Source organism: Carlito syrichta, unplaced genomic scaffold (assembly GCF_000164805.1).
Source record: "Carlito syrichta isolate Samal-C Ts95f unplaced genomic scaffold, Tarsius_syrichta-2.0.1 Scaffold308799, whole genome shotgun sequence".
Classification (NCBI taxonomy): domain Eukaryota; kingdom Metazoa; phylum Chordata; class Mammalia; order Primates; family Tarsiidae; genus Carlito; species Carlito syrichta.
The window spans coordinates 1-25,685 of record NW_007252895.1 but is presented as its reverse complement, the minus strand read 5'-3'; the positions used below and the strand labels follow the sequence as shown (position 1 = coordinate 25,685).

General features: G+C 38.6%; 2 protein-coding genes across 2 annotated transcripts in view; one reads left to right on the top strand and one right to left on the bottom strand.

Moving 5' to 3' along the window:
• CUNH2orf88 (chromosome unknown C2orf88 homolog) overlaps positions 1 to 7,184 on the top strand; it is a 13,285-nt gene extending 6,101 nt beyond the window's left edge. Inside the window, exon 2 of the mRNA XM_008065712.1 lies at positions 6,360 to 7,184. Within this exon, the coding sequence (XP_008063903.1) occupies positions 6,525 to 6,800 (276 nt within the window). The 5' untranslated portion in view covers positions 6,360 to 6,524 and the 3' untranslated portion in view covers positions 6,801 to 7,184. The remainder of the gene's footprint in view (positions 1 to 6,359) is intronic.
• A 3,904-nt stretch (positions 7,185 to 11,088) lies between these two features.
• On the bottom strand, positions 11,089 to 20,557 carry HIBCH (3-hydroxyisobutyryl-CoA hydrolase). Its single transcript, XM_008065711.2, has 4 exons — positions 20,513 to 20,557; positions 18,681 to 18,800; positions 14,971 to 15,004; positions 11,089 to 11,701 (listed from the first exon to the last, which is right to left on the bottom strand). The coding sequence occupies exons 1-4, from the start codon at positions 20,513 to 20,515 to the stop codon at positions 11,586 to 11,588; spliced, it is 273 nt and encodes a 90-aa protein (XP_008063902.1). The 5' UTR covers positions 20,516 to 20,557; the 3' UTR covers positions 11,089 to 11,585.
• Positions 20,558 to 25,685: the final 5,128 nt, after the last annotated feature.

Genomic DNA, 25,685 nt, shown 5'->3' with positions numbered 1-25,685 from the left:
TCTAACTTTAAGGGTCACACTTTCTTTTCATGATAAATCTTAAGAGGTTTCAGTAGGATGGAAACTACAGAGCTAAAATCTGATGAAGTCAACAAGTATGTGGCGCAGTTTACTAATCCCACTCTACTAGGGCACCTGGGAAGCTCTGGGCCACACTGGTACAGAGATCAGGTCAAGGATACAGCAATGAGAAGAGTGACAAGAGGCCCTGGGAAGGAGCTACCTTGGTCTTTACTGGCAAGAATTAACTTCACATTAGGGGTGGAGACTCTACTTTCAAGAGGAGGAAGAAGTATTGTTGAAGCAAATGTAATCCCTGGAATAGTATGGAATTAGGAGTGGAAGCTCATACTTGCCACGTGAGTTCTTGGAGTCAGTTTCCTCTGCAAATAGAAATTATCAGAACTGTCTGCCTATTTTATCAATTAGTTGGGAAGAGATGGTAAGCATAAGTTGGTAGACAGAAGTGATAAACAACTGATGAACATTCATTTTCTAGCCTTGATGGAATCATCATGGCTAAACTAGCTTAAGGTTGACAACATAAATATTTTATTATGAAGGTATTTTGAGGTTATAGACAATCTGGAAGTATGAGCACTTTACAGTGTTGTGGAGGGTGAAGTATTACTAATCTAGTTCTTTGGATGAGGTTATATATCTTTCTCCCCACTCCACCCCCTTTAGCGACAAGTTTAGGAACAGTACCATAAAGGACAAAAAGATCCTCATACCCAATTTCAAACTTTAAAAAAAAATTGTATGTGGTCTTTGAAAATACCTTATTTTTAACATATATACAGTAAAAGTGGCTTTATTTTGGTGTGTGGTTCTGTGAGTTTTGATGCATTTACACATGTTATAGCCACCACCACAATCAGGATGAGGAATATACCCCAAATACCTCCCTCCTGCTGTTACTTTGCAGTCATGATCTGCCTCTACTGAAGATCTGCCTATTTCATCGATTAGTTGGGAGAGATGTTAAATGTAATATAAGCAGAAGTGATAACCTCGTCAATCACTGATCTATTATCTGTCTCTGTAGTTTTTCCTGTTTCCAGAATGTCATACAAACAGAATCGTGTAGTAACTAGTCTTTTGAGACTGGTTTCTTCAATCAGCATGCCTTTAAAAGCCATTCATATTGGTATGTGTCAGTTTCTTTACTGTTTCCAACTTTGGGCAGTTATGAATAAAACTATGACAGACATTTGTATACAAGTTTTTATGTGAACACAAACTTTTATTTCTCCAGGGTAAATTTCTAGGAGTGGAATTGCTTGGTCACATGATAAATAGCTCCCAACATCAAAAGAAACTGCCAGACTTTTCCAGAGTGGCACTGTCCTTCTAGCAAGTACAAGGGTTCAGGTTGCTCTGCATACTCACCAGCACTTGGTATTACTTTACCCAACCTAATAAATGTACAATGGAATCTTACCGTGGTTTTAAATTTGCATTTCCCCAGTGACTAAAGATGTTGACCACCTTTCATGTCCTTATGTGCTTATGGGTGGTACTGAGTGAAATGACTGCCTGAACCTTTTGTATATTTTCTAAACTAGGTTCTTTGTTTTCTTGCTGTTGAGTTTTTGTAGTTATTTATGTATTCTAGATTCAAGTCATTTAGCAAGTATCTTTTATATTTGCTGGTCTTTTCATTCTCTTGATTTTCCAAAGCAACAGTTTTCAATTTTGATTTAGTCTAACTTACCAATTTTTTCTTTTATGGTTCACATTTTGGTATCAATCTAAGAACTCTTTGCCTATCCAAGATCACAAATATTTTGTCTTAAGTCTTATAATTTTACATTTAGAACTATGATTCCTTTTAATTTTTAAATAAAATAGACACACTGCTTTTGGTGTCTGTTCAGATCTTTGGCCCATTTTAAAATTAGGTTGTTGATATTCTTATTGTTGAATTTTGAATTCTTTGTATATAGCATAGTTGGGATATTTTATCAAATATGCTTTTACAATATTTTCTCCTAGTCTGTGGCTTGTCTTCTCATTTTCTTGACCATGTCTTACGCAGAGCAGAAGTTGTTAATTTTACTGAAGTTCAATATATTTCTTTCATGGATCATGCTTTTGGTGATGAATTTAAAAGGTCACTGCCAAACCTGTGTTATCTTCTAGGACTGCTATAGTTCCGTATTTTATATTTATGTCTATGATCTATTTTGAATTAATTTTTGTAAAGGGTACAAAAGCTGTGTCTAGTTTTCTGGGGTTTTTTTGCATGTGGATGTTCAGTTGTTCTAGCCCTTCTTGTTGAAAATACCTTTTCTTATTGTATTATCTCCACCAAAGATCAGTTGACTGTATTTGTGTGGTTGGGATCTCATTTTTTTAACTAATCTGATCATCTCTGCCTTTCAAATTGCAATTTTCAGTCCATTTCCTTTCAAATAATTTTTATATGAAAAATGGCCACATCGCTGTTTTCTAATTATCCCATTTTATTTTTCTTCCTACGTTCCTCCTTTCCTATCTCTTGCTGGATTAAATGTATCTAAATACCTCATTGTTGGTACATCATATAAGTGTTGTTTTTAGTGGTTTCTCTATTCAATTTTTAAAAATATTTTCCTCCATTTTTCAGACTTTATAAATCTATAAATATATGGTCAAGTTCATGACACCTTTCTTTTGCAACATTTAACAGGTCATCCAACAACATTTTCATTCCACATATTGTACATCTTAGTTCTCAAGTTTCCATTTTTATGGAAATGTCCATTTCTCTGGCATTTATTTGCTCACTCTTTATAACTTTTTTCCTTTATGTTCTTGAGTATATTTGAATACCTGCTTTAAAGTTATATTAATTATGTCCTATTAGGAAGTGCTGGGTAATGTGGAGCTGTGTTTGTTTTTCTTGATTGCATGTCACATTTTCCTACTTCTTTGTATGGCTAGTAATTTTTTTACTGAATGATAGACATTGTAGGTACACTTTGTACAGAGTCTGGATCATGTTATCTTCTTTTAAATGATACTGTTTTACTTTTTGTTAGAGCAGTACTATTTTTGTTTAAACTTACTCTAATATGGCCCATAGACTGGCTTCCTCGTTTTGTGAATGAAGTTTTATTGGCATACAGCCATGCCCATTTGTTTACATACTGTCTATGACTACTCTTGTGCTATGACAGCAGAGCTGAATAACTGTGGCACCAACTGTATGTGTTTAGTCCATTCAGGCCATAACAAAATACCATAGATGGGTGTTCATAAACAACTTAAACTTATTTCTCACAGTTCTGGGGGCTAGGAAGTCCAAAGTCAAAGCAGTGGGATATTTGGTGTCTGGTAAAGGCCCACTTCTCACTGTGTCCTCACATGGCGGTGGGAGCAAGGAAGCTCCCTGGAGTCTCTTTTATAAGGGCACTAATACTTTAATGCCATCTCCCAAAGGCTCCACCTGCGAATACCATCACACTGGGGATCAGGTTTCAACTTACAGAGCAACCATCATCCATTCTGTGGCTACATATGGCCCACAAGCCTAAGCCATTTGCCATCTAGCCCTTTAAGGAAACATCTGCCAACCCTGGCTCCTGACTCCTAAGGTGTCACACTTCTAGTAGTAACTAAATGACTTAAGTGTTCAATGAGATCTTTCCACTCTGGTTGATACTCCCGGGATTCCCAGCGCTGTCTAACTTCCAGTATTGCTGTTCAACTCCAAGTTGCAGAGTGAGTCATCTTCTACTGGATCTGGCAGAACCTCATCCTGCACATGCACATCCCAGTCTTCAGACAGGCACCCTAGATGAGTCCCCACGCAAATTTCTGCCTTTCTTCCCAAGGTTCTCTTTCTCTTGAACTGTCTTATAAATTCCAATTGCTTCAGTAACCTAAACCTCTGCTCCCTCAGCTCAACAGAACTGCCACTTTCCTTGAGCTCCATGTCCCGTGGTAAAGATGGAAGACAACCCCAGGCAGAACAGGGGAAGACCGGTCGTGGGATTTCACATCTTGCGTTTCCTTCTCTCAGAAATAGTCCTGTGTTGCTTGTTGCTCAATATCTGAAAATATTCTGCCCAGATTCAAAGGTGTTTTCAACGCTACTAGTTACTTTAAAAGTTTACTAGTTACTTTAAAATCCGCTACTAGTTACTTTAAAAGTTGTTTTTGCAAAACCAAAGATCCTAGAAAACACAGAATATTCTGAAGATTCCACTCAAAGCCTTTTACTTACCTGAGACTCACTGAATCCTCTAAGTAATTTTTTTCAGGTTAACCACATCCAATTCCCTTTACCATCCTCATATTACAAAGCAGATACTATGGTGAGTCATGACATGCTGGTGATACACAAACAGGACAGCACCCATATCCAAGAGTTGTATCTAGTAAGCAGGACAGGCACACACACATCCCTTGGTTCCATTTTAAGTACACCTCCCAAGTCTTGAGCATGAAGCAGGACATACAGAACCAAAGGTCATCAAAAGCAGCAGGCTGGACTTCCTACCTCCATATCACTCTTATTAGGGGTAGATTGTGGGGAACAGATACAGCATTATGAGAGCAACTGGGTCAAATTGACAGAAATTTGAAGAATATATGTAAGTAGGCCTGACAGACACCTTCTCTGGATAGCTTTAATTACAAATTTAAAAATTAATTATATGCATGCTAGCTTTTACCTTAAGATCAGTAGTTTCAGAAACAAGTCAATTGAGTTTTATTCTATGAATGTTTAGAGCTATGTGTTTAGTCCAAAATCTAAGATACAGTCAGGAACCGTGAACTTCATTCGTAGAGACTCCCTGTGCTCTCCTATGGCTCGTCTTCCCTACAGAGGCATTGTTTTGTAGTGTTTTAGTTATCTTTCAGTCCTATCTTGAAGTTCATTCAGTGACAACCCACTTGGGAAGCTTAGAAGGCTCATCACAAGCATTGGTGCCTACTTATCAGCCAGACACCAAACAAGGATGGGAATGAGATATTTAGGAGGCAAAAACCCTTGAACCTTATCTGAACCTTTTGCACTTAGAGCCATTTCGCAGATCACCTACCAGCAACTTGACTGTAATTTTTTTCTAAATCTCATTTCATATTAAATAGTATAATGTTGGAACCAATTGTTCTATTGTAATTGTATTGTAGTGATATTTGGCTTATAATGGACTTTTTGACATTGAGGAACTTATTCATGACCAAAAAATCAAACTTTTAAAAATGTGTGGTAACATGTGAAACACATACATTGCAGGTTCATTGATACATGTGCAATAGTGATTTGACATCTTCCACCTGGTGTTTTCTCTTTGATTGAACAGACAATGCAATCTCATTTTTTTCCCTCCTACGTTAAAATGTATTTATTGTCTAATTATGTTTTTCAAATAAGATATGGAAGGACACACATGTGATTGCTGAAAACCAATTCTCAATTGATCATATCTCAGTACATATTCTATCTCTTTGTTTTTGTGCAATTTGAATGGAAAACTTCAAGGAGACATACATTTTTGAAAAATTTATACTTGCATAAGTTTGTCCTGTATAATCACCAGTAATCTCTTTATGTCCCTTGAGAGGGGACATCTGAGAAGCTTGCTAGATTTACAATGTCTCCTGAGAGAGGACATCTGAGTGCAAAGGGTAAAATTAGCCTGAGCTTTTCACATAATTTCATAGGGAATATTTAACGCAGAAGAAAAAACAAGTAGCCTTGCTGTGTCTAACCTGTGATGTTTAGCGTGAGCATGAGTGTGAAGACATCACTCTTGCTGTTCTTTGAGTTGTAATTTTCTGATGAGGACAAAGCCTGACTCTAACAGCAGTCCAAGATGTGCAGGTCCATCAGCTTTAAGGCAGGAGCAAATGTTGATATGCTTGTGTCCCTTGGCAGTATAGGTCAGGAGTCAGCAAACAATTTCTACAAAGAGCCAAACAGTAAATATTTTAAGCTTTGTGGGCTACATGGTCTGTCACAACTATTCAATTCTGCCATTGCAGCATGAAAGCAGTCAAAGATATATGTGAACAATGAATGGGCATGGCTGCATTCTGATGAAGATTATTTACAAAAACAGGAAGCTTGAATTTGGCCCAAGAGTTTTCGTTTACTGACCCTTGGTGTAGATACATAAATCTAAGCTAGTAAAAGTTACACTGTTTTCAGTTTTATAAAATGTGCAAGATCTTAAAAAATGTTTTCCTATTTTGTAAATTGCCATTTCTGCTGAATGATTATCTTTTTCATCTACAAAGGTGTTTTTGTTACCTCACTTTATTTCATGCGACCAAAGTAGTGAAAGGAGTTCTACATGCAACTGAATCACGTACTGTTTTGTGTTCTATAACTTCAAGATGAAACTTTCTTCTCTTAACAGATAAACACTACATGTGAAGAGTGCTGGAAGGGAGCATCGGTTCCTGAAGTGCTGGAGAGGGAAAGCACCAGCCAGCATCACGTGGTCAAACTTCCATCATCTTCCAAAGATGCTGAAGTAGCCTTTGCTGCCACCATCTTCCAGGTTGCCATAGCGCCTCAGGACATGGGCTGCGGGAAGTCAAAGCAGACTTTCTCACATGCTCAAACTGAGAAGGAACATGAGAGTGAAGAAAGCTTTACACCGAAAAAGCACTTTCTCCCCAGGATGCCTTCTCCAGTTGAAGTGAAGAGGCCCTCAGAGGCCAGCTGTGTAGTCTTAGATTATGCACACCGCCTGTCACAGGAAATCGTGCAAGATGCCTTGAAGCAGTGGGCATGCAACAATAGCAAGTACCATGACATCCCGTACATTGAGAGTGACAGTGATGCCGTAGGATGACACTTTCCTGACTGTAGATCTAGTCGGTGCTAGCTTAAATACATGAAACAAGCAAAAACTGGTGTGAATATGTACAAATAATTCCATCTAGATGTAAAAACATGTCTATGATCATGTCACTAATATAGGAATACTTAAGATAAAATGTGTTTTCAGCAGTTCTACATTAACAGCAATTTCTGCTTGGTCTTGGATTGTAGTCATTTGAAGGGCTGAACGGAGGTCATGTGACACCCTGGAATCAGCTATATGTCACAACACTTTCTTCCTGAGGCAGTAATGGCATCACAAAGAAAATGCTGAATAATACAGAAAAAGTATTCGATAAAATCCAGTTTAAAAAAAAGAAAATGCTGAATAATAAAAACTTCCCCAAGTTCCAAATGGTTATTTTAAAGGCCCTCCTTTAAAATATCAATATATCTGTTAATTAACACTGAAAACAGCCCGGAAATTAAAAGGGGTTTTCCTCTAAATGCCTTGGCAAGGGAATGACATGCAAGCCATCCTGATCAACATGCAAACCTGGGTCTGGTTTGTCAAAACCATCTGTGTTGAGGATCTCCACTTTAGGACACAATGATCTAGCATTAGAAAGCAACCCATGTAGAACAGGCCCACCTTGAACCCTGTCCTTAGTAAGATATTTATATTTTCAGATGAAAAGCATAATTACCCCCCTTGAACCTCAGGGTCCTAACTAATTACACTGTTACTGGAGGACTTAGACTTTGTGTATAAAGCCATCTGAAGATAACGAGTCAAAGAAGCCATGACATTATCACATTGAATCCCAGTGCTATAATTATACAAGAAAACAAGCATGGGGACTTCTTATAAACAGCAATCCAGTAAATCTTAAAGAGAGTAGAAGCCTTATATGCAAGATAGAAAGTTCCAGTACTAACTGTATATTAAGCATCACTATCTCAGAGGTGCAAAGGGCAAGAATGTGGCACTGTTCCCAATTGTTTTATGGACTAGTGGGGCAGTCACCTTTCAAATTACTATGGGGCTAGATAATGCATAAGGATGTATACTTGTATTACAAAACAAAAAAGATAGAACATTCCACATTCCTTCAAGGAAAGCACTCATCTATTTTTTCTTTTCTTTTTTTTTCTTTTTTGTAGTAATACATATCTATAGGGCATTTACAGTCATTATACAATTTTCCCATCTGACAACCTTTTGGGAAAGCTATTTCTTCTTTATTTTTAGTGTCACAGCACACACATGCAAAGTTTTTGTTTTAAAGGATTAAGTACTGCATGAAGATTAGTGGTTACAGGAAATTTGGAAGAGGGGAGAAAGAAACTGAGAAGATGTAACTTGTAGGAAAATCACTACACATTGAGTTTAAATGGAGAGGAAATTATTTAAACCAGTGTATGTTAGATCCTTTTATTAAGATACAATTACACTATTGTTATTGAAATATAAAGGCAGAAAACCTATCTCTAATGTTAACAAATAATAACTTGAAACCCACAATCAAACAGAATGAATTCTCCAAGTTACACGAGCAAAGAAAAAGTTATTTGAAATGAGTGACATGTTGTCTCTCAGTTGCCTTTGGACACCTCAACACTTACCTTTAATTTTACCTAGTCCCAGGATTTGTAGTTTCCCGTCTTACTTGAAATCTAGCAACTTATAATAGAAAAACAACCACTCCTATTCATACGAGGGTCTGAGGTCATAAGGCTGAGGGCAGAAAGCTTCCCATATGCATAAAATATCTCCAGATTGTGAAGTTTAGCTTTTTAAGTGACAAAAGCCTATATGTGGTTGCTTTCTACACATTTTATATCTTGTATCAGGGCACTTTACTGTGGGGTCATTAGCTGTTTAAAAAATGTAATTAGGTAGGTAAATATAATAAGTACTATGGTGAAAAGACAAAGCTGCATAAGGCAGCATGTCCCACTAAATTTGTCGGTGTACACAGGCACAGAAACAGTGATGTGGTTAAATCTGAATATTCTAATTTCAGGTTTCTTCTCTGCCCTGGGCCCTGGTTTCCTAGGGCTATAACAGCAGGGCTGCCTGCCAGACCCATCGTGAGTGGGAAGCCTCACCTCTGCTGCCATCCTCTCTCAGCAACTGTGGCAACAGAGTCTCTTTACTGAGTACCCCCGCCCCTAAATCATATTTTAATAGATCGTGATTTCTTGTCTCCAGTATTTCCAAGGGACTTATCTATACTACACATCAGCCCGTGAGCAAGGAACCACAGGCTTGCATAATAACTGAGCTGGTGAATAAGCCCAGTTGGGGTAGATGGGAGAAGGAGCTAGCTAACAAATGTGTACACATGTGGCAGAATCACAACAGTTTGGCCTTGATGACAAGATGGAGCAGAATATCTGATAGGATAATTGTCTTCTTTCATACATTTATAGTGACATCCTGGCTTTACTTCATTTTGAAGTCTTTTCATGAACAATAAAAGAGAGGAGAAGGACTATTTGAGAAGGAAGGAAACATAAAACGGAAGATGGAAAGAGCTAGTAGCTGCTAGAAAGGGAAACATTTGGAACACCCAGTACAAGGGCAGATGAGCCTTCCCAGCACAACAAGGCCTCCCCCACCCCCATGGCAACCCCAGGGGCAAATTATCCAGAAATGGATGTGCCAAGTCCTTACTTAACAAAGTCCCAGCCCGCAAAGATGGTCACTGCTTCCTTCTCAGCTGTCTCTGCATACTGTTACCCTTCAGTTACTGCCTCTGGTCCTAGAATTCTCTATGCATAGTTGCCTTATCTGTTCCTTGCAATCTGCCTACAGTTATTAGCACTAAAAGCACAATTTTGAAAGGGACAAAAATGATTATGAGCTTAGTCCCAAAGGAATAATTTGTGTCAAAATGCCTTATTAGTATTAAAAACAGACACACTAAATGAAGTAGCATGATACTCATATATCCTACTCAGTATCGTTGGCATTTTATGAGATGGGAGAACTATATCTTCGTATCACATAGGTTGAGAAATGAAAAGTTAGAAATACTTTATAAGTAATATCAAGGAATAGTAATTTAAAACCAAAGTTCTAACAAATAATCACTTGCTTAATCATTGCCCTCATACTGTATCTGAATGAACAAATAGGACGTGTCTTCCTTGGAGCTGTGGGCACTGGCTCAGGACCACTACTTGCATCTGAATTTATAAAACTCAAGTTTTACTGGCAGAGTATCCCTTCTATGCTATGAAGTGGTATATTTTTTTCCAAATATTTTTGTGAAAACATTTTTTTTTTGGTAATCGTACAATAAAAGTCTAGTTGCAATGAACTAGCTCTAAGTTTTTATTTAAGTGAATTAAAGCAAACTTTTCTATACTGCGTGCTTTCAACTTTTCAACATAAAAGTTAACATTTTCGGCACCACTAACAAATGTAAAGTGAATAAGAATCCATTTATATAGATAGCTTCATGAATTATTCAGGTCCAGTTTAGGAACTTTAAGTATATAAATGTAAAGTTGTCCAATATCATGGCATTTTTATTCCAAATCTGTTACTAATTGTTTTGCAATAAATATGCTTCATGTAAGACAAATTAAGAAATGAAAAAATTTACAGCAATACCTTTTGGGGTGCAATTTCCTCACCTATGAGAAGGGTGCAGGACATAACTTTTGATGTCTTTTTCTAATTCTGCTGGGTTTTGTTCTTAAAAACTTGAAGCTCTCTTAGTTCCTAAGGCATATGGGATAAAAGAGAAACTAGAACAAATTACAAAATAAATGATAAAAATTACCTTTAATTTAAGAATTATTCTTACCTAGGACTTTAACTTAGGGTTCTGAGTCTGGAACATCTTGCATTTCTTGCATATCTTAAAAAACACTTATTTTGATAATACCAATACCAATCATTGAAGATATATTTTCAACAAAAATCTTGTTTTAATTTTTCTCCTGATTTGAACCCTGTATAAGGATAATTTATCACACAAAAGTTTGATGTAAATTACAACAAGCAGAATATCTCATTTTAGGGACTGGCATTTCCTAATATCTTGTTCTGCCAGGTTAACAAATATTGTAGACAACAAGAAATAATGCTTCCACTTTCACCATTGGAAGACATTCTGATTATTTTAGGGAAGACCAAAGGTGAGTTAATAACACTGCAGAGATAATACCATAAAAACCTTTTCTCTTCACCCAAGATTTCTAATGTTTATTAAAGGAGCTCTTCTGCTATAGAGACTAAATTATTTTAAAATACATTCATATATGGAGGAAACTCTATGAGGTATTAACACAGTATCCCAAAAAATATTTCAGGATCTTTATTTTTTAAGTTTATCTAAGTTTATTTAATCAAAAATAAACCACTTCCCAAAGCCAAACAAAGTTCCCACTTCAATTAGATATATTGACTCAAGAATCGGTACTGATCTTCAAATTTTCTCATTTTCTAAAACAAGCATTGGCAAACTTTTTCTGACAAAAACCAAACAGTAAGTATTTAAGGAATAGAGGGCCTTTGCACCTCTGTTGCAATGACTCGATTCAAAGCAGCTGAAGGTCATATCTACACAGATGAGTATAGCTGTGTTCCAATAAAACTTTATTTGTGAACACTGATATTTGCATTTTATATACTTTTCATACCATGAAGTATTAATATTAGTCTTTGATTTCTTTTCCCAACCCAGAAAGTGCAGAAAACATGCTTAGCTTGCAATTTGCATGGAGACAGGCGTTGGGCTGAACTGTGTGCCAGTTGGCCAACTCTGGCTCCAAACCACACCTTAAAAGTCCTGTCACCTCAAAATTTCAAGTCATTGTTTCCCAGAGACTTAAAGTAATTATTCAAATCTTCATCAGTTACTTCTTTTAGATCAGCTGGCTTCCACTTTGGACTCTGGTCTTTATCAATTAAAACTGTCAAGAGAAGATACAAATATTAGTCCCATTCTTTCTGGTATTACCAGATATTAATTACTGAACTGACAAAAAATATCTTGTATGAGGCATATTTCTCTAAAGCACCTTTTTTTCCGCAAAGTTCAAGTTGTTGTAGTGTTCTATTTTTCTTTTAAATCAACACTCCAAGGAATCTGGATGGGCTAGCAATATACTTCTGATGACTAGTGTGGACATTTTCTAACCTTCTATGTAAGTCTCATGTCTCTAGCTTTAATAAAGCCCATGTTAATCACTAATCAAGTGATTAAACATTAGAACTCCTTTTTCTTCTTCAAACAAAATTGTAACTGAAACCTCTACATTACAAAATAGCTGAAATCAGAGTTGGTGTGGTTTAAGGGGAAGGCAGAGGACCCAGATATGCCATTTAACCTCCTTCACATTGAGTTTTGGGAGGAAAATTAATTGCTTAAGGTAAAAGAAGGGGACTTTATGCATAATTAAGTATGGATACTGTTGTTCTGCTGAATCCTCCAGTTCCAACAGCTCTGAATTTTAAAACACAGACCACCTCAGGTTATCACGAAACCTTCCACTTCTCCTATTTCAGTGTAGTCATCATTCAGCATGGTCACACAGTATCCCCATAGGATTATGAGGCAATCTGCAACCTCTCCTAAAATAAGGGAGGGAGGTGGGCAATGCTCATTTCCTGGCTGTGACAGTGCACTACAGTTACACAAATGTTACCACTGGGAAACTGGCTGGAAGGCATGCAGGATCTCTGTATTATTTCTTACAACTGCATGTGAATCTACAATTGTTTCAAAACTTTTCTTTTAGTTGGAGTCTCACTCTGTCGCTGAGGCTGGAGTGCAGTGGCACACTCATGGCCACTGCAGCCTTGACCTGCTGGGCTCAGGCGATGCTTCTGCCTTAGCCTTCCAAGTGGCTGGAACCACAGGCATGTGCCACCATGCCCGGCTAATTTTTTGATTTATTGTAGAGACGAGGTCTCACTGAAGTGCACAGACTGGTCTTGAACCCCTGGACTCAGGCAATGCTCTCACCTCGACTTTACAAAGTGCTAAGATTATAGGCATGAGCCACCATGCCCAGCCATCTCAAAACTTGGGGGGAAAAAAAAAGATTGAGGCAGTGAATTTCAACCATGCTTACAATGTGCTTGTGAAGAATGAAAATAGTAAAATATGCAAACTATAGTGAACTGTAAAAACCTAATTTAGCACTTAAAGGCTAAATAGGTAAAGAAACGGGATGGGAACCGAGGAAGAAGTCTGACATAGTAGGTAGAGGGAAAGAAGTTTAATACAGAATTAAATGTCAATACTAGAAGAATTAAGGTTTGGCTGCCTACTGTGAGATTCTGGAATCCAGTTGGTGGCAAGATTGGACATTGGTGTTCTGATCTGTTCTAAGGAGGAAGGGACAATGTAAAGAAAGCATAATCCTGGGACATTCTTTCCACAAGATTCTCTTCCCCTTTAAGTCTCCTGGCCAACACTATCCACCCCTCTTTGAGGTCCCACTAAAGGGGAAAAGGAAAGAGAATAGTAATCAAATCTGTTACTTTATTTCAAGCTAACACAATTTTTTTTTTAACTTAGAACAGACTGGAACGGATATAACCTAAGTTCTTGCCAGGCTCCCAAGATACCCACCGAGACTCCATTTGGTGGGTATCTGGCCCTACTAAGACAGTCTATTTTTATTTTCTTCTGTAGCCAGAGAATTTGTTGTAGATGTTAAGAATAAGAATTTTTAACAACCATTTCCCTAATTTGCTAACATATTTTTATAATTAGAAATTGCAGCACACATTTGATGACACGAGAACACTAACCAGTTTTGCTCCAAATAGACAGTGCTTTTTGAATAGAGCTCAAGTGAAAGAGGAGGCAACATGCTTTCTCCTCATTAGAAGTAGCAGGAAAAGTGCTTGCTTTACAAATCAGAACTCTGATGCTGCTTGGTTTTGACTTTTTCTTTAAAATAACAGAGCATTTATTCAAAACAATGCCTTCCTTTTTTAAAGAAGGGCTGTTATAACATATAATGAATACTTTAGCTGTATAACCCAAGTAGCACACAGGTCCCCTAAAATCAGAGGTCTAGACTCTAATCCACATGCAGCAAGAATCTGCAGAGAATTAGTGAGGAAAATGCATATTTCTTCTGACTCAATGCCATGTGTCTTTTAAAAGGATTTGAATCAAGTGCTTTCTTCTAGTGTAATATCATGCCCGAAATTAAGAGAATTCTATAACAGTGAGTGGTATCTATCAAAGTTTAGAGCTCAGAGAACATAACCTTTTAGTCAGATAAAAAAGTATATCCTGAGTCTGCACTACAGTACAATTATTATTAAAAATATAAGAAAATTAGATATGCAAAATGCATGCACAGGAAAATAACTCACTTTATACAACAGAAATAACAGCTCTTAATAGGGGTAAAGGCTACATATAAAAAGAAATTTTTGCAAATTTGCTAAGAGAAAAAACAACTACTTCACTTGCTTTTCCTAAATATGCTGACTTTGGAGATGATAAGCAAAAATGGAAAGTATTAATAAGAACATGAGCAGATGTTACTAGTTATTCCATATGGTCTTTTCCCAGCAATGTTTAACTGCCCAGAAACAGGCGAGAAGGTGGACAGCAGGGTTCGACCACTGCTCAGTTCTGCCAGGGAGAAGGGGAGGGGGACTAGAGGGCTTTCTGCAAGGAACACATGCATGCTCCAAGGCCTCAATAGCAGGATGCCTTTACAAGCTCAAACAGCACTTGTCAGAGGGGTCCATGACCGCAGAGTAGCATTTCCTCTCATATATAAATTAGGGAGCAGGGTCCCAGTTACATGAGTTTTTAAAACAATATTAGTTTCATAGACTGATCTTCCCTGACTGATCTTGCAGATGGTAATACTGAAAAAAAAAATACACAACTCTGTAATCTTTATAAAGGTTTTGTTTTCACTAAAATAACTACAGGTTGACTATATTCCTTATCTGAAATATTTGGGACCACAAGCATTTCAGATTTGAGGGTTTTTTTACCCAGATTTTGGAATATTTGTGTTATTTATGCTCCAATGAGCATTTCTTTCAATGTCATGTTGGTGCTTAGAAAGTTTCACAGTTTGGAACATTTCAGATTTGGAATGTAGGATGTGCAACCTGTTACATCTTTCATTAACATTATATGCTCACAAATCCTAGCTCCCTAATAACCAGGAAGGAAGCATGACTGCTTGGTACTTACCAGCTCTAACGCCTTCATGAAAGTCATGTCCTCTCTGAAAGAAAATTGAGATAAAGTGGGGTAAATTCTGGGCATCCTGACTCCGGGTGGTCGTTTCTCTCCTCCACCCTCTTCTTCAGCATTCCCCCCTCCCATGACACAACCCAAACAGGACATTCAGAGACTGAAGCCCCCCTCTGATAACCCACTCTGATCACCACCCCCTAACCTTCTCTGCTCAAGTATCTCCCCTGCTGTGAATCCTTGATCTTAAGGCTCCACCAACCCTCTGACTCCCTCCTCTTCTGTGCTGGCTTCACTCTGCTCTTCATCCAGTCCAGCTTCACAGTCCTCTAATATTGTCACCTCCCTTTGAAAATGCACTCATCTCCCTCAAACCTTTTTCTCTTTGAAACAATCCTGGTGAAATCCCAGCACCAGCTCAATCCCACTGTGTTCCTCTGCTTGCATGTGAGCAGCTGACTCTTGCTGCAGAAAATCATACAACTGTGGCTGGCTTCATTTAAAATCCATAATCACAAATCTCAGGCATGAAAACTACCCAGCAATCTATAGTCGCTTCCCCCATCTCCGAGATAAAAACTCAGAAGTTGTTTTCTGCCTTCTCAACCTCCACCCCTGACACCAAGGCCTCCTGGTTCTCCCACTGCTCCTCCTCTACGCCATCTCAAAATGCTGGAATTCCTCTGGACTCTTCAGTCTTCTTTCTGTATTATCTGATCCATTCAGGGCTCAACACATCAGCCTAAAGGATCAATTCTGTTAAAGTATAAGATCATGGCACTCCTCTGCTCAAAACCATCTAGTGGCTTCCCATTTGACTCAGAACAGAAGCCAAAGGCATAACTGAGACCTGCAAGGCCCTGCATGCCCTGGACAGCCCCTCCCTGCACTGTCCCCTCTGGCCTCATCTCTCCCACCCCCCTCCGTCCCCATCCCCTCCACAAGGCCTCAGCTTTCCTAACACAGGTAGGCACACCCTGCCTCAAGCCTTGCGTCTGCAGTTCCCTCTGCCTGGGATGCTCTTCCTCCCAGTGCTCCCTTCCACACTTCCTTCAGGTCTTCACTTAAAGTACATCTCAGTGAGACTTCTTGGGTCATCTCGCCTACGATTCAACTCTGTGTATCCCATGGCCTCCTCCGTGCTTTATTTTTTCTCCTTAATATTTATAATCATATAATATACATCTTATGGATTTATCTTGTTTACAGTCTGGTTCCCCATTACAAAGTTCCGTGAAGGTAGGGATTTTGTCCGTTTTGTTCACCTATGTATTCTTGGTGCCTCTAACAGTGCCTAGCACATAGTAAGCACTTGTTTAGTAATTAATAAACCTCTAAAGTTTTTTTTTGGAGAGAGAATCTTGCTCCACCACCCAGGCTGGAGTACAGTGGCATAATCGTGGCTCACTGTAGCCTCAAACTCCTGGGCTGAAGTGATCCTCCTGTCTCGGCCTCCTGAATAGCTGGAACTACAAGGTCATTCCACTAAGCCTGGATAATTTTTAAGAAAAAAAATTTTTTTTTATAGAGATGGGGTCTCGCTATGTTGCCCGGGCTGGTCTCAAATGCCTGGCCTCACATGATCCTCCCACCTCAGCCTCCCAAAGTGGTAGGATTACAGGCATGAGCCATCATACCCAACTATTTTTTAAAAAGTTGGTGCTAATGTCTTTCTGATTTAAATCTCTAACTCATACTTCTAAGCTCTAACTCTTAAATGCATTCTTTCGCTCACATCCATCAAGTCCTATCAATTCTACCCTCTTGTCACAAATCCATCTACTTTTTTCCATTGCCACTCTAGTCTAAGCACTGCCATTTCATACCTGGATCACTGCAGTCAACTCATCTCTGGTCTCTACATCCATTCCTGAACCCCTTCAACTCTATGTACACTCAGCAGCAATAATTATCTTCTTAAAACAGATCAAACCAAGTAACAAATGAAATCACCCCCTGCCTAAGCCCAAGAGGCTTCTTAATACACTCCTTTCTCATCCTTTTGGTCACAGTTGAGGTGAATCTCAAAGATTCCTCCTTGACCTACTTTCTTAGAGCAGGTTCCCTTGGCCTCCTCAACTCTCTCCCATCACCAAGTCATTCTCTCCTATTGCCAACCCTGCATGTTCCCTCTAGAGAATTAATTATTAATTATTGTACGTATTTTGTTTGCTTGTTCTTTATCATCTCAGCAGACTAAACTCCATGAGAACAAAGGACTGTGCCTTCTATTCAACAGCATAACCCTATCTCTCTCTCTCTTTTTTTTTTTTGGAGTTGGAGTCTCACTCTGTCACCCAGACTGGAGTGCAGTGGCCGCTCCCGGCGATCCTTCCACCTCAGCCTTCCAAGTAGCTGGAACTACAGGCGCACGCTACCACACCAAGCTAATTTTTTTATTTATTGTAGAGATGAGGTCTCGCCAAGTTGCCCAGGTGAGTCTCGAACCTGCGGGCTCAGGCAATCCACTCACCTCAGCCTCCCAAAGCGCAGGATTACAGGTTGAACCACTGAGCCCGGCTATAACCCTATCTCTTAGCAGTGACTGGCACATAGCTCACACACTTGCTGAGAGAATGAAGGAAGGAAGGAAAGCGTCCATCACTCTAGGCAGTGCCATGAAAAACACAGAGAGTGTGAGGTACTCAGGGGAGCGGAAGGCATGCAGGCACAGAAGTAAGACTACCTGGTTTCATGTGCCACATCTCTGCCACTTAATTGCCCTGCAACCTTGGGCAGCTACTTCTCTATGCCAGTTTCCTCATCTGTAAAATGGAGACAGTAGTAGTACTTCTCCTTCCAAGATTGTGTACAATTTAATGGAGAGTAAATGCATAGTGCCTAGCATAGCACCTGCATGTGATAAACACTCAACAGACTCCAGATGCATTGATATCCTACAAGCAGAGACTTTAAGGCATGGCCAATACAGCTTTATTTCTAGTTAGATAAACTACTTTGAATATCTTAATAACTATTATTTTAAGACATGCGAGACCATCAGGGATGTCTGCATCCCAATTACCAAACCAAATACTTCCTAGAGTCCATAAATACACTCATCTTAATGATATGCTGCTTCTTAGAGGCTCTGAACATAGGAAATGATTCTACCTGTGAAGAGTTATCATCAGGAAGAAGAAATAACTATGTCTCTGAAATCATTCATAAAATCCAAATTCCAAGATTACTATCCATTTTAATTATATTTACAACAGCACTTTCACATGCTTATTAATTAAAACTTCCATTTGTGCATTTATTTTACATATAATATATATTTTATATTTTACATATATATAATAAGCAGATATATGTATGTGTGTGTGTGTATATATATACACACACACACACACACACACATAATAGTCCTTATTTCACTGAGAGGGAATTCAGATTTAGAGAGTTTATGCTTCTTACCCAAGGTCACAGAGACCATGCCTAAGGACGGCTAATTTCTATTATAAATTCCACATCAGGTTAGACGACCTCCTACACTTACATGCAAATGTAACTGCTGTGTCATAAAGGCTTAACAACAATCTGGACAGCAGTACTTCTGTGCATGGAAAGCTAACTACCTCTGTGTTTTCATTAAGTAGATTTACAGGCAATTTTAATTTTCTTCTTTATCCTTAATGTATTTTATATTTCTACATTTAGTTACTTTTCATAACTAAAAAATGACAATTAAAAAAAATTCTTACCATACAACCTTGACTGAGCCGATATTCCATAGTTAATACTTCTTGCAAAGTCTTTGAAGACCCCTCCATGAGCTGCCTTAGTGTGATCTTTAGAGATGTTGGAGACATTTTATTAATTACCTTTTGGGGGAAAAAATGTACTAGTTTTAGCCCAAGAGCTCCTTTATTATCTATAATAAACTAGCTGGCTAATATGCCCCTTAACAGCATTTTCATACCAATGTCTCATAAAAGATTATATATCTTAGACTAATCCTGCCAAAGCACCAAACAAAAGTTATAAAATCTGTTACAAAAACATCATTCCATAAGTGGAATACATTCTGGACTTATAACTTACGTAATAAATCTAAAAAAAAATAATAAATTTGTAGTTTTCCTGTAATAAATTAACTAAGCAACTAGCTAAGCAAAAGTGCTTATTACCCTTAAATAATAAAACTAATATACACCTTACAAACTACTCATAGTCACAGAGGACACTATTTCACAGTGTAAAGAAGGTAAAGGAGTAGAAATATAGTAGCTCTACCTTCCCACTTGTGACTCTAAAGTGTCTTAAAAATAAATCTACTTACCTTGGAAGGAGGGAAACAATACAAATTACTACAGGGCACTCTTCTATGGTATTTAAACATTTAATAAAATAAGAATTACAGACCTGCCTCCTTGGCTACAACGTAGGCCACTCCTTTTGCATGTAAAGATGCTATCACATGTGCATGACTGACTTCAACCACTACTGCAATAGGTTACCACCTGCTGCAGACACCTGATGCCCACCCTTTCCTTTATAACTGCAACATACAATTTCAGGTATATTGTTGAATGACTGTCTCAAAGGTTTAAACTTTACCTGAGTCCAAAGAATTCCCTACTTCTGGATTCCATGTTCTCTGCAGCATCCTTAAGTCTGGCAACTAGATTCAAGGAACAGACTGAATGGATAGGACAGTATCTTTACTTGGCAGTTGCCTGCACTTAGACAACAACTAGACAGGAAAAATTCAGGGAAGATCAGAGTCCTACCTACGGCCACGGTGCTGCCAAAGAGGAGAAAAGATGAGAAGGAAAGAAACATGAAGGGCTTTGGTGAAGCTTGCTCTTCATGGGACATGTGCTCTTCCCTGGGCGCTTCAAGAATATCAAGAATATCATCCCACTTTACATCTCACTGCAATCCTAATTCAGGCTCTCGCCTTTCAGACAGCAGGGCACAGAAGGCATCCTGGCAGGCAGTAGAAAGGGCGTGGAAGGTATCTGTGGCAGGTGGTAGAAAGTGCTAATGAACCTCTCTCTTTGCAGGCAAGAAGATAATGAGTCCATGTTGCTGACAAAAATCACTAGTTTTCTTTAGCAGGAACAATGCTCTTAGGTCAGATGAACACCAGGAAGAACTTCCTTCACCGTTAAAAGGTTAATTTAGGGGAGTGGCGTAGCTGCTACCTCTGACTTTTCTAGTCTGCGAGGTCTGCAAAGCTCCATGGTGTATAAACCCATGACATCTTCAGCACTACCATACGGCTAACTGCTTATGGTCATCACTACTTGGTTTAGCACTTTATGTGCCATCTGGATTTCTCAAAACACAACAGTCTGTCTCTTGCTATCCTTCCTCAGTTGTCTACCAATTAATTTCCTATGAAAGGCCAGTTTAGGGCCCTTTTATTTATGCTTGTCTCATGCACACACATACACAAAAAGGCAAGGAAACTTCATTTAAAGAGCTCTGTTAGTTCAGAGATTTCATAAAATACTAATTATTTAAAGATATTTTCATGAGACAGACATCACACAGGAAACTGGTGTATGGACAACTCAAGGATCCTTACCATTTCCAACAACTCTTAGCATGCAGGCAGTTTGAAACCAGCCCAGCTTCTCCATAGAACCAATGGTTATTTCTTTGAATAAACATAGAAACAGACACTTTCAGTCTTAAAGCTTATAACTCATTTGTCTTATCTGAGTTCCTTACTCAGGAAACCAACCCTTGGCCCATAGTATCAAGGAACTGAAACTTACCAGATCACCACATCCAGAAAATGAGATGCCAGACCCCTCCCTAATTCCTGTTTACCAACTCTACTTCCTCACCCTTCCCTAATTCCTATTTAACAACTCCTCTTCTATACCCCTCTGTCATTTCTGTTTTCTACATTCCTACCTCTTTATATAGACCCCTGACTTCAGTAGGACAAAGAGATGGATTTGAGAATGAATCTCATGTTCTCCTTGGCTGGTATCACCTAAATAAAAAGGCCTCTTCTTTGATGATACTTACTATCTTAGTGATTGGCTTTCTGTGTGGTGAGCAACAGGAACTTGAACAAACCCCTGATGTTTCAGGAACAGATTTAGCACAGAGGCTTCAGGTCTGGACTCTAGGGTCAGATAGCTCTTGGATGGAATCCCATGGAGCTCTATGACCTCCTAGATGACGCCTCATCTACAAAATGGGGACAACAACTTATTGTATTCATGGTATGGCAGTACATGATCGTGCAATGTGTCAGAAATCAAGAAATAAGCAAAACAGGGAAGGGAAGAAATAGTCACTGAACACACTTCCCTTAGCTCTCATGGAAGTACTTCAACATGTACTTAATCATGCTTTAAGAAAAAGGGTGTGGCATGCCCATTTTACACATAAGGAATTTTTTTTTTTTTTTTTTTTTGCTCAACATCACAAAGGAAGTGAAAGAGCTGGAATTCAAGCCCACAGCTGCAGACTCCACAACCCACCTCCTTCTACCATGCAAGGCTATAATAGTCAAAATTGTCAAAGGCTGAAGAAGAAATCAAAAAGAAAAAACACTAAGAAGAGGAGTGTGCACCAGGTAGTAAACAGAAGTAAATAAAAACTTGTTTCTGTAATTTTCATGGCAAAGGGGAAGACAAAGTCAGGATGAATGGCTGCTTGCAGATAAATAGGATCAAGGGAACAATTTATTATTATTATTATTTCTATTCTTTTGAGGAAAATTTTTTGAAAATAATGGCAGAAGAAAATATACCACTAACTCAAGAAGGTAAAATTTAAGCTATTGAGAAAGGATGATGATTGATGTAATTAGTTCCTAGAGGAAGCAGAAAAGGACGGAATATGATCAGAGATGCTGCCCTTGGCAAGGAAGTGAGCTGTTAGGAAATCATAGAAAAGATGAAGAAAGCTAAAGGAGCTCATATAACATTAAAAAGGGAATACAAAGACTGTTCTGGAAAATCTGATTAGGACTTGGAGCTTTAGCTATGTCAGAAATGTATACTGATACAATTCTGAATTCATAAAACCAAGTGAGTATGTTTCAACTTCTTGGAGAACACTGGTCAGTGTTCCAACCCATTAAAGATTAATGTAAAGTTAGATACTGTTGTCTGTATCAAAGAGCCAAATTATCTTTTCCCTTATCACATGACTCCCATTCTCATCTCAATTCACCAACATTCCTGAGCATCTACTATGCAACACATACTTCAGGAAGACAATAATAAATAGGACATGGTCCCTGTACTCAAAGATCACTATCAGCACTATAATTATGGCCCTTTAGGTAAGACTCCTAGGAAGCTTTCTTTTGATAAGTTTTATCAAGTCTTGGGGAATTTCTAACAAAAGAAAAACTCAGGATACTGCCGCTAGCCCTCCCTTTACGAGTCTCCCAGAACGCACAATAATATACAGTGTGATATGACATGTTGAATATTGTTGAAAAACAATATTCAACATGCCTACTGACACAATTAGAAGAATATTTAATAGGGCAACACCCTCAGGTCCTCTCTCACTGTGGGAGGTTTTCTGTCCTCTCAATAAATCCTGCTTTATCACACACACACACACAAATATTTAATACACCTATTTATACTGAGAAAAATAAAATTCTAAGTCCCCCAGCTGACTGAACAACCCCGTTCTCTTGGCCAAGGAGACCCCAGACGGAATGGGAGAGCAGACACCCTCCTCACACCTCTTCCCTCACTAACTGCCATTAGGCTTTCTTCCCTAAGGGCCAAACAGAAACCAGCCCTTTCAAAAGATTCCTCAGCTGATATCAACTAACTGCTTGATGCTGCCCATCCCTTTTGTGGCTTCTGCACAACTGACCAGTATTCCTTCCTGATAAGAGACCACCTACCAGGAGTGGTTCTGGTCAGTCTATTGAGGATGGGCAGGGAGGGTTTTTGTGTCCTCTGCTTCACCTTCTGATATCAGAGGGCCCCAAACTCCACCCTTAGATCATGTTTACACCACCATTTTTGGTACATGGGTCCAATGCAGAGGCATGAAGCTCAACTGCAAGTGTGCATGTTTCCTCCCTCATAAATATTCATAACTCCTCCTATAACTTATAAATATGTATATATGGCCATCCTGCTCAGCATAAACTCCTGTGCCCTTTGTACTTCCCTAGAAGTGTGCTTCCAACTTATCGTCAAATGCTATGCTTCCCACTATGTGATCTTAGAAAATGCTTCCCCCACCCCTTTATAAAAAAGAATGTAATATATAACACTCTCTAAAAGTCTAGGCTTTGTCAGATTTAAACCCAAAATAAGGCACCTGTTATGGTTAATTTCATGTGTCAATTTGACTAGATCATAGGATGCCCTGATATCTAATTAAACTTTATTTCTAGGTTTGTCTATGAGGGTGTTTCTGGGAAAGAGTAGTCATTGAATTGGTGGATTTAGTAAAAGCAGACAACCTTTCCCTATATGGGTGGGCATTATCCAATCCATGAAAGACTTGAATAGAACAAGAAGAGCTCTGGAATTCATGTATATTTACATTATCAGCATTAAGACAGAGCTGATTCTGGCATCCAAGAAGAAGAGACAATGAACAGGAAATGAAGACTTAAGAAGCTAATTAAAGGAAACAAATTGCCTTATTCCTCTTCTAACTCAAAGAAATAAAGGGATATTGTACTATATTATAGTTGTTTGTTTTATTTGTGTGTTCCACTATATTGTGAACTCCTTGAAACAGGTACCAGGTCATTTTCATACCTCACTAACCAATATAGCAACTTACCCATTCATTCATCATAACTTTCAAGTGAAATGCTCTGCAATAGGTGCCTAGAAATACAGGGTTAAGCAAGCATCTCGGGAGCTCATGGTCTGTACGAGATATCACCCCATAAAGTGAAAAGACAGAGGCAGAGAGAAAAAGACACATAACAGAATGGAGACAAGCAGAAAGAGGCACAGAGACCTTTATGAAACAACACTGTCATTTCATAGTGTTTTGCAATACTACCACATATGAAGCATTTCACATTTCTGTGAACGTGTTGTGTTTCTTTAAGGCTTAAATGGGAAATATCTCTTAGCATTTGTCCTCAGGGTTGAATACAATCAAGTCAAAGGCAGAATTTAATCCACAAATAATAAGTCACACAGTCTGTTATTTTAACTCTAACCAGCAAAAGTCCTGTTATATCCTGTCTATTAAATAAGTCTCAGATTTTTTTTAACTAGTTTTTTAACCACCTGTAACTAAGTTATGTTTTGGCCATTGCCACCGCCATTGCTAGGCCATTGCCACCACCACTACCATGGCCATTGCCAGGCCCTTGCCTTGCTAAGCTATTGGAGTGGCCATGTACTCTTTGAGCTATGGCCAGGTCATGCTGTCTGTTTTTTTTTTTTTTTTTTATTGTTAGAATGCTGTTTATTGAAACTCTCTTCATAATAGCCAGAAACTGAAAACAACTCAAAAGTCTCTCAAAAAGAGGAAGAATAAACAATCGTGTCATATGCAAATATTAGTATACTACTCTATAATTCAAAGGATGAAACAACTGATACAAACAATGGGATGACACATCTTTTTTTTTTTTTATTATGAAGTTGTGGGGTACAGTTAAGGGTTAGGTATACAATTGCGTTTCATTCAGGCACCCTGTTGATATGGGGCATTTCCCCGTTCCCAGGCAGATATTTGCTACTGTTAATCCCATCTCCCTCCCCCCACCATAGTTTCCCAGTATGGTCAGTCATTTTCGTATAGTATTGCATTGGATGTTTAAGGTCCATTATATGAGTGAGAACATGTGATATTCGGATCTTTGTTTCTGTGAGAGGTCATTCAGTATTATAGACTCTAGTTCCATCCAGGTTGCTGCGAAATTCATGATTTTGTTCTTTTTTATGGTTGCATAGTATTCCATCGTGTATATGTACCACATTTTTTAATCCAGTCCTCTTTTGATGGGCAGCACGGCTCTTTCCAGGTTCTTGCTATTGTGAACAACGCTGTGATAAACATGCGTGTGTAGGTATCTTTTTTATAGAGTGATTTCTGTTCTTCAGGATATATTCCCAGTAGAGGGATTGCAGGGTCATATGGGAGGTTGTTATTTAGAGCTTTTAGGAATCGCCACACTGCTTTCCACAGAGGTTGCACTAGTTTACACTCCCACCAACAGTGTAGAAGTGTTCCCTTTTCACCACACCCTCTCCAGCAGCTGTTATTTTGACTTGTTGATAATTGCCATTCTGACTGGGGTTAGGTGGTATCTCAGTGTGATTTTGATTTGCATCGCCCTGATGGTTAGTGAGGTTGAACATTTCTTCATGTGTTTGTTGGCTGCTCGGATGTCTTCCTTTGTGAAGTGTCTGTTCATATCTTTTGCCCATTTTATAATGGGGTTGTTTGTTTTTTTCTTTTCAGCACGTTTGAGTTCCTTGTAGATCCAGGATGTTAAGCCTTTGTCGGACCTGGAATTGGCAAATACTTTTTCCCAGTCTGTAGGCTTTCTCCCTGCTCTCTTGATGGTTTCTTTGGCTTTGCAGAAGCTTGTCAGTTTAATAAGGTCCCACTTGTCTATTTTCTCTCTTATGAGCTGTGGGTTTTGGGTTTTGTTCAGGAATTGGATGCCAGTTCCGATTTCCATGAGGGTATTCCTTCATTTTCTAAGGTTCTTATGGTTTGAGGTTTTACATTTAGGTCTCTGATCCATTTGGAATTAACCTTTGTGCATGGGGATAGATAGG

Bases quoted from the DNA above. Each gene is read 5' to 3' on its own strand.
- HIBCH (XM_008065711.2), bottom strand. The intron at 15,005-18,680 runs GTAAGAATTTTT...ATTTTCTTTCAG, and splicing joins GGCTCAGTCAAGGTTGTATG to AGAGGACATGACTTTCATGA. The intron at 11,702-14,970 runs GTAAGTACCAAG...TTCTCTTGACAG, and splicing joins TCATGAAGGCGTTAGAGCTG to TTTTAATTGATAAAGACCAG.